At 37.6% G+C, this 8,874-nt stretch overlaps 1 protein-coding gene across 1 annotated transcript; it reads right to left on the bottom strand.

Annotated features, from left to right (window-relative positions):
* Positions 1–4,733: 4,733 nt before the first annotated feature.
* Positions 4,734–6,453, bottom strand: LOC138740012 (probable G-protein coupled receptor 139). Its single transcript, XM_069892464.1, has 2 exons — positions 6,384–6,453; positions 4,734–5,644 (listed from the first exon to the last, which is right to left on the bottom strand). The coding sequence occupies exons 1-2, from the start codon at positions 6,451–6,453 to the stop codon at positions 4,734–4,736; spliced, it is 981 nt and encodes a 326-aa protein (XP_069748565.1).
* Positions 6,454–8,874: the final 2,421 nt, after the last annotated feature.

The following is an 8,874-nucleotide window of genomic DNA, read 5'->3' as shown; positions in this document are numbered from 1 at the left end:
CTTGTATTTTTTTTCTTTTTTGCACTCTTTCAATCTTATTGCTGCCATTCATTCAGGTAGGTAACAAAATTTCACATAATTACCCAAATTTGACCTGAACAATGCCTCATAAAACTTCAACATAACTTCAACTCCTGTACTCAATACTTTGATTTACAAAGGACAATGTGCCAAAGGCTTTCTCTCAGCCCCAATCTACCGGTGTTGCCATTTTCAAGGAACTATCTATTTGTATTCCCAGATCTCTCTATTCTACCACAGTCCATACCATTTATTGCCAAGGTCTTATCCAGGATAGTCCTGCCAAAGTGCAACATCTCATTCTTGTACGCATTGAATTCCACCTGCCATTCTACAGCCCATTTTCTCATCTGGTCCCGATCTCGGTGCAAGAGCTGAGAGTCTTCCTCCTTGTCCACTCAATCATGGTTTTTAAAAAAAACTTTATTTATTCGTTCAAAAAACAAATAATATATGACATATGCAGCAATTAAATATGAACAGTACGTTTTTGTGTATATATAGAAAAAAAAGCAAAAAAAAAGAAAAGAAAAGAACCCCCCCTTCAGCCAACTCTCCTAAGGAGAGGCATAAAAAAAGAAAAAAGAAAGAATATTAAAGAAAAAGTTAAATATACATATTAAAATCTAATCAATATAAATTGAAATGTAAATATTCTGAGTATAAAAGCCACTTATTAATAAAAAATATAATTATCATGAGAAACATACATAATTTTTTCCATTATTAAACAATATTTCATCTCATTATGCCATCTATTAATATCAATCATATTTGTATCTTTCCATGTACTAGCAATACATTTTTTCACTATGATTAAAGCTAAATATACAAAAGCAAGCTGGAATTTAGCTAATCCAAAACCTTTCAGAGGTTGCAAACTACCCAATAAAAATACTGTTGGATCTAAAATTATTTTCATCTTATACATGTATTCTAAAAATGATTGAATTTTCTTCCAAAAATATTGTATATGTATACATAACCAAACAGCATGAAAAAAAGTTCCAACTGTTTCACCACCTCTAAAACACAAATCTGATTCATTAAAACCATATTTTTAAAAATTTTTCAGGTGTCAAATATAACTGATGTAAAAAATTGTAATTAATCATTGCATAACGTGCATTTATCAATCTAGTTACACTATCATAGCAGATATCTAACCAATCATCTTCAGAAAAAATAAAACCAATATCCTTTTCCCATTTAATTTTAGATCTATCCCAACCCTTTTTATCCATACCATCCTGTAATATTTGATACATAGATGAAATATAACCCTTCTCTGGTACCTTCATAAGAAAAGTCTCAAAGTTAGTTATTTTGGGTAAAATCATATCTCTACTAAACATACATTTTACCAAAGATTGAATTTGATAATAAAGAAATAAAGAGTTCTCATCAATACCAAAATCTTCCCTCATCTGATTAAAAGATAAAAACTTACACTCTTTAAAACAATCTCCCAAATTTTTCACACCTTTAAATCTCCAATGCAATAAACTTTGATTATGTATTGAAAAAGAAATAAGTTGATTATTATACAACGGAGTCAAAGCCAATAATTTACCTGTGATTAAAAAAATCAATTGATCCAGTTTCCTGTTTTCCTTCAGATGTATATTACTTTTTATAAAATGAATAAAATTCATCATTAATCTCACGAGGTTTATAAGTAATGAGAATTCCATCTAACAGCATTAATAGACCTTGATATCTGTTCTTTCTTTAATTGCCATGCCAATACCTTATGTGCTTTAGCTCCCCATTCATAATACAGTTATTTAGTCCTATTAATCACACATTCAAATTGATAAGATTGCAAAGTATTATATTTCAATTTCAGACAAGATAATTCTATTTTCTGATCTTCTGTAGCATCTTTCTGAAATTCCTTTTCTAACTCATTGATCTGTTTCTCTAATTCAAGACTCTGATTTAATCGATTCTTTTTTTATTTTAGAAGTATAACTAATTATGTGTCCTCTCAAATAGGCTTTCATAGCATCCCATAATACAAATTTACTTTGAACAGAATTAGAATTTTCTTTCAAAAAAAATTAATTTGTTTTTTCAAAAAATCAATAAATTCCATATTTTTTAACAACACGATAAGCTATTTGAATTTTCTCAGAAGTTTTATACGTAAAATATAACAGAGAATGATCTGAAATCACTCTACTTTTATATTCCACTTGTTGTATTTTCCCTTGTAAATGTGCCGATACTAAAAAGAAGTCAATCCTTGAAAATGATTCATGTCTAGATGAATAAAAGGAAATATCTTTCTCTGTCGGATTAAGACATCTCCAAATATCTACTAAATTAAGATCTTTCATCAATGCTTGGACCTCAATTGCCATCTTGGGTTTTTTAACTTTCTTCGGAGATTTATCTAATAAAGGTTACAAAACACAATTAAAATCACCACCAACTAAAATATTATCATTAGCCTGACCCAAGCATAAAAAAGCATCTGAAATAAATATTTCATCATCTGCATTTGGGGCATAAATATTAAGTAAAGTCCAAAATTCACTAAAAATCTTACAATTCAATTTAAGAATACATCCTGCCTTTTCCTCCATTGATTGTAATTCAAATGTATCAAAATTGCTACACCTTTAGCTCTAGAATTAAATGAAGAAGAATATACATGCCCAACCCAGTCCCTTTTTAATTTCATGCTTTCCTTCACATTCAAATGTGTTTCTTGTAAAAAGGCAATATCAATTTTCATTTTCTTAAGATACACCAAGACTTGCTTATGCTTAATCAGACTATTTAATCCTCAAATATTAAAAGTAGCAAACCTCAACTTTGACATATCTACTATTATTATTAAATACCAATAATATCTTTATATAAAAACTCAAATCAATGTATGTAGGCCCTCCAATAGAAAAAAAAATCACAAATTAAAAACTAAATAAAATGAAAATAAAAAAATAATAAAGAAAAAAAAAAGAAACCCCCCCCCACCCAAAAAAAACTACCAAAAGGTAGTAATCTCCTAAACAAAAATTGGGTGTGCGTCATCGCTGATGACTAGTAAAGAACTTAGTGCAAATCTTTCCCTCCCCAGCCAAACAATGAATATAACATCAAAATATCATAATAACAAAAAAAGGAATAAGAAAATTCTTCTTTCCATCCAGAAGATTCCAATCTTGAAGATCCCATTTCAGAAGGAGGTAGACTCTTTCCATTCCCGTTTTTCCCATTTCTGCCATTTCTTCCATTTCCAGAGCAACCAGATTTTTCTTTAGCAGATAATGGTGGACTACGTCTTTGTCCTCTTATATCTGGCAATGAATCAGCAAAATCATTTTCAAAAAACTGATATTGATAGTCTCCATAAAACACCTTCAACACTGCAGGGTAGCGAAAAGTAGACTTATAACCTATGCACCACAAAACTTCTTTAACTGGATTGAAACGACGTCGACGTTGACTCAGATCAGGATAAAAAAAGACTCTGCTAGTCTGAATCAATAATGGGGGTTGTCATTGTCTCGCATTTTGTACTGCAATTCGATGTATTGCTTCTCTGTCCAAATAACTCAAACATCGAATTATTACCGGTTTCGGAGGTTGACCAGCTGAGGGTGTTCTTCTTAAAGCTCTATGGGCTCTTTCCAGTACCAATCTCCCAGAGAAATATTCTTGCCCTAATATTTGCGGAATCCAGTCTTTAAAGAAATGAAGAGGATCTTGTCCTTCTATACCTTCTGCAAACCAACAATTTTCATATTATTCCTTCTGCTTTGATTCTCCAAATAATCTATTTTTTCTTTCTAGCTCTTTCTCACGTTCTTCTAGTTCTATGATTGATTTTTCCACCTTCAACACTTTTTCTGTGTTAGAAGTCACTTGTTGTTTCCAGTCCAAAAAAGCAGTCTGAATTTTTAAAAAATTCTTCATAAGATGCATCCACATGTGTCTTAACCATATTTAATTCTGAACTTATACCAGCATTCATTTGAACCATTTCATTTATTTGAGATGTCAACAAAGGTTTTATAACAGCTTGAACAATAGCATTCAATTGCATACACTGTAAGTCGGTAAAGCTCAGCTCTGCTCTCTCTGACATACTGGCAGAACAAGGTAACTTCAGCTCCTGCTGCAACTCAACAGAAGGTATTTTAAAAGTTTTACTGTGGGTCTGGACTACCAGGAACGGTACCCCAACTTCCTCAGGGGGTCACCGCTGGTCTCCTCCCACATCTCTTTGTTTTTTTCATCAATTCACGAAGAAAAACAATTTTTTCACATTGAAATGCTACCTGATGCATTTCCAACAATGAAGTCGTCCTCCTGCGTGCTCCCTCCATTGAAATGGAAAGGCTTTCCAAATCAGGGTCCACTTCTTGGGAACACGCACCTTCTTCCGGAGAACGGGTAATTGCAGCGCCATCCTTCACTTGGTGAGTAATAGGTTTTATTTCCCCAGCTCCCACAGGCAGTCTTTGGGGTTTAGACAATGAAGAAATTGAGCCTGGGGCTGTAGCAAGTCGTCTCGGCCCAAATCTTAAGGTTTAGTCTTTTTACCATTGGTGGCCATAATAATCCCTTAATACTTTAAACAAAAATTTAAAAAGTTTAAACTTGAGAAGCCGAGATTGCACGTCTAGACTCCATGTCATCTTGCCATGCCCCCAATCATGGTTTTAAAAAAAATCTTTAACACTCAACCAATGTTGCAATTAGATGTGCATTTTATTACACAGCTGTCCACATAATGTGGAGAGAGATTTCCCTCCGTTCTTTAGCTCCTCTCTGAATTTCCTCTGTGACAGTGTATAGATGCACGAGTTGGTGCAGGTGCAGAGAAATTGTAACATGAACCCAAATTGTTGCAGGATATATGGCGGCGTGTTCAAATATCTGTCTGTGTAAGAATAATTTTGAACCTGCCATCTGGTGGTATATGCGACAAAGGGTATCCACAATAAAATAAAGTTGGCTGATAGAGCGAACAAGAGAATCATCGACTTTTTCCGATTCTCCACCTCCGTATCTCTCTGATTGCCCCTGTCCTTCTGGAATTCCCGACGGGCTCGGTTTGCGGCTAAAATACGACTGACTGTTAAAGCATTGAACAATACCATTAAACCGATTGGCAACAAGGGAGTGACGATACTGTTAAACAACTGGTATCCTTTCCAAAAGGAATCAGTGAAATATTCGGCCTTCAAGACGCAGCGCCACGGCACGTGGTTAATGATGCTGTAAGGCTCCACTGCAAAATAATATGGAAGGCACCTCGCACAGCAGCATATCCCCACAGTGACTGTCACCACAGTCGCTGTTCTCGCCGTGCAAAATCGTTCCCGCAGCTTTTGGCTGCAAATGGCGATCCAGCGATCAAACGTGAAAGCGACCGTCAGCCAAACGGAACAGTCCATGGTGGCAATCCTCAGAACATGCACGGTGGCGCAAATCGGAGTTCGGAGTAAAGAGGCGACATAAACATAGATGTTGTTAACCTGATCCATTACAACACCGAAGACCACCCCAATTAAATCAGCTCCTGCCATTCCCACCAGGTAGCGAGTGATGCATTTGGAGAGTCCGCACTTTCCCCGAGAGAGAATCACAATCGCGATTAAATTAACTGGGGGAAAAAAAAGGAGAGAGAGAACAAATAATTAGTTCAAGTGCGCCAGGTTTGAGGTGCCTTAGAATGCTCCTTCTTTTCATGCCCGGCTGGGTCTGGCTGGCTTAGAATTGGAGGCTGGAATTTCGGGCTCCGCCGCCGCGCTTGACTCAGAGGACAACCGCGCCAGGAACTGTCCAGCGCCTTCGCCTGCTGAGCAGCTGATCGAGGCTCGGCCCCTCATTAAAGCGACAACGCTGAAGAAGCACGGAGAGCGGACCAAAATAGGGGCAGAAAGATCATTTGTCGTGTGCAACCAGAGAGGTTAAAACAAAACTGCTGGAAGAAAGAACAGCGTCGGGGAGAATTTTCACCTTGTCTTGAAACTGAACATTTATAAGAAAGGGTTCTCATTTATTGGATAGAATAGAAATGGGCTGAGTGGCCGATATAAGCATTGAACGAGCGGGAGGGAACGTGTCATCGTAGCCGTGATTTTTCACATGACTTTATCCATTCAAACTCAGACCAACAATGAAGAGCAACTTAAAATAATGGAACAAGGTAAATATCAGCACTAAACTAATTGATGCAATCGACAAAATATTCCGACATTAAATAATAGATAATATGTAGCCCAAATATCGGACGGTAGAACCCTGATCATTCTGGAGATACTCATCAGGTCAGGCGGCAGTCGAACTGGATCTCAACGCGACAGGTGCAACGTGTAGAGCAACCATTTCCGATATCTTACCAGGAATACCAACCGCTGCAAGTAAGGGAAAGTAAATGCATGCTATGTAATAAGTTGCAGGATATCCCATTCTCCCGGTGAGGCGCCTATGTGTTGCCAAACGTTCCAACTGCCCGTGTGTGTGGTGAGTGGATTCACAAACATTTATAATAAAGTGCAAAATTCCACTGAGGATCGTCAGACATAACCCAATTAAACTCTTAAACTATTTTTACTCACTCTCTTGTGTAATATGCTTGCTGGTCATAGAGTATTATCAACAAATAATTTCAACATTGTCACCATTTTAAAGGAGAACGTTTAAAAATCCTCATACTTTGACATGAGTTTTGAAATGTTTTAATGGAGGAATCCTTGTGGTCAATTATCACTTTAATTGGACCAACAGCTTCAAATAATTATCATACGTAACATTGTGTGAATGATACATAACAATTTTCGCCGAATTCAACATGAGTGTTTAGTTTAGCATGAGAAATGAGTTACAGGTAGAACCATACCACACAACAGCCTAGAATCGTCCCATCTAATATGTGCCAAACTATTATTAGCTTTCTTTTTGTTATTTTTATTGACGTTTATATTATGCAAAATTGAACACTGTTGTAATATTGTAATGTTGATGTTGTTCATCCTTCGTAGTCGAAGATGACCATGGCTTCAAAGTCAAATTGGAGATTGGTGGCTGTGGGTCCGGAGGTGACTGGTGAGGTCAATCCGGGCCCTGAAGGCTCGGCCACATGTGGGACACATGGTTGCTGTAGTGGCAGTGGATGCTGCTCGGGCTTTGCGCACAGCATGCTTTCATTGCGCCTTGAGGAGGCGCCTGATTTCAGCTGCACGGACTCCTGTGGTGATCTTGCTCGACCAAGCTGGACGGTCGAGCGCAAGGGTCTACCACGTGTTGATGGCGACACCCAGGCCTTAGAATTGAGGCAGTATTTGTAACGTACAGTTTGAAAGATAAGAAAGTGGGTTGTGGTCATGCTAAGGGCTTAAACAGACTTGTTTTGATCGAGTTCTCCAAGAAGTGTATCAAAAAGACGGTTAACGTTTTAAAATTAAGTATTTTTGACTAAAAATAGACAAAATAAGTATTAAGAAACCAAAGCAGCTGAGAACAAACAAAAATGAAGAAGTTTCTACTCAGCCAGGAACATTGAGCGAAAGCCCGAAAGGGAGCGGCACAAGAGTGGCCTCGAGTCCGGCGGACCCCGGCAGAGCTGGGGAGATGGGACAAGAACTAATTGTTATCCTGCAGAAAACAGAAAACTTGAGTAACTGATTTGTTGGTGTTGAGAATGTAATGTGACCCCTTCATGGCGTGATGGCTTAAGGGAGAGACGTGAGTGATCATCTCTCCCAGCAGATTTGAATAAAAATCTATTTCTGTGCCCTTTAAATATATAACATTTTTAATGTTTGTTTTTTTCAAGAAATTAAGTATATGAATGAAAAATTATGAGACCCCAAACGATGAAGAAACCGATTTGAAAACGATCAGTCAGTTTAAACGTTCAGCCTATCTCGGAGTTGGAACCAGGTACATCTCGTATCCCTACTCCTCGAGTCCAGCGTCGACAGCTGACAACTCCGAAAGATGACGCCCGACATTCTGCTGCAGCTGAAGAATCTTTGCGCATTCTGAGCATGTTCCACCCCCGGGAGGTGGGGGGGGGGGGGGGGTGCTAGTGGTCGTCGATCCAGTGAGTCAGCATCTGCAGAGGGCAGGTCGCAAACCGAAGGGGTGGGGAGGGGAAAAAGTAACCGTGGTAGAAGAAGAAGCTAAAGGAGTTGGTGTAGTGAGAGAAGAGAGAAATCAAGAAACCAGCTCTGAAGAAGATTTGGTCAGTGAACAAGAAAAAATAAATGGAAAGACTGTTGCTGGTCAGGGTAGGCACTTCTCTAAATATAAAGATTACTTTGAAGTACAGTTTTAGGCAATGTCACAACAGATTTCTTTGGGCTTTACATCTGTTAATGGTAAGCTAGCAAATGTAATGGAGGATATTTCAACTGTTAAAGCTGATGTTGATAATATGCAAAAGTGGTGGATAAAGTTAAGAAGATGGAAAATAAGTTGGAAGACTGTGTCTGTGATTTTGATCAATGCCAACAAAAACTGTATTCTTATGAGGATTCTTTTATGGGATGGAGGATTGAGAAGGCAGATTTATTGAAGAAAACTGACTCAGTGGAGAATCAGAGCCGTAGGAATAACGTGAAGATTGTGGGTTTACCGGAAGATTTCGAGGGGTCGGAACAGGTTAATTTTTTTCAAAAATGTACTCCAGATGTTTTAGGAGCAGAAACGTTTCCAGATGGTTTGGAATTGGACAGAGCACATAGAGCTTTGTGAAGGAAACCAGTGCCTGGCCAACCACCTCCATCTGTTTTGATCAGGTGTCTGAGATCTCAGGATAGAGTGTTAATTTTAAGATTGGAAGTTCAAAATGCAAGACAACATGGAGGTCCTCTGATTGTTCAAAGC

This window comes from Narcine bancroftii, chromosome 7 (assembly GCF_036971445.1).
Source record: "Narcine bancroftii isolate sNarBan1 chromosome 7, sNarBan1.hap1, whole genome shotgun sequence".
Lineage (NCBI taxonomy): Eukaryota > Metazoa > Chordata > Chondrichthyes > Torpediniformes > Narcinidae > Narcine > Narcine bancroftii.
This window is presented reverse-complemented; position numbering and strand designations above follow the sequence as displayed.

Excerpts from the sequence above, each read along its gene's own strand:
- LOC138740012 (XM_069892464.1), bottom strand. The coding sequence starts at position 6,453 with ATGGGATATCCTGCAACTTATTACATAGCATGCATTTACTTTCCCTTA. Across the intron at positions 5,645-6,383 it reads TGCAGCGGTTGGTATTCCTG|TTAATTTAATCGCGATTGTG; the intron begins GTAAGATATCGG and ends TTTTTCCCCCAG.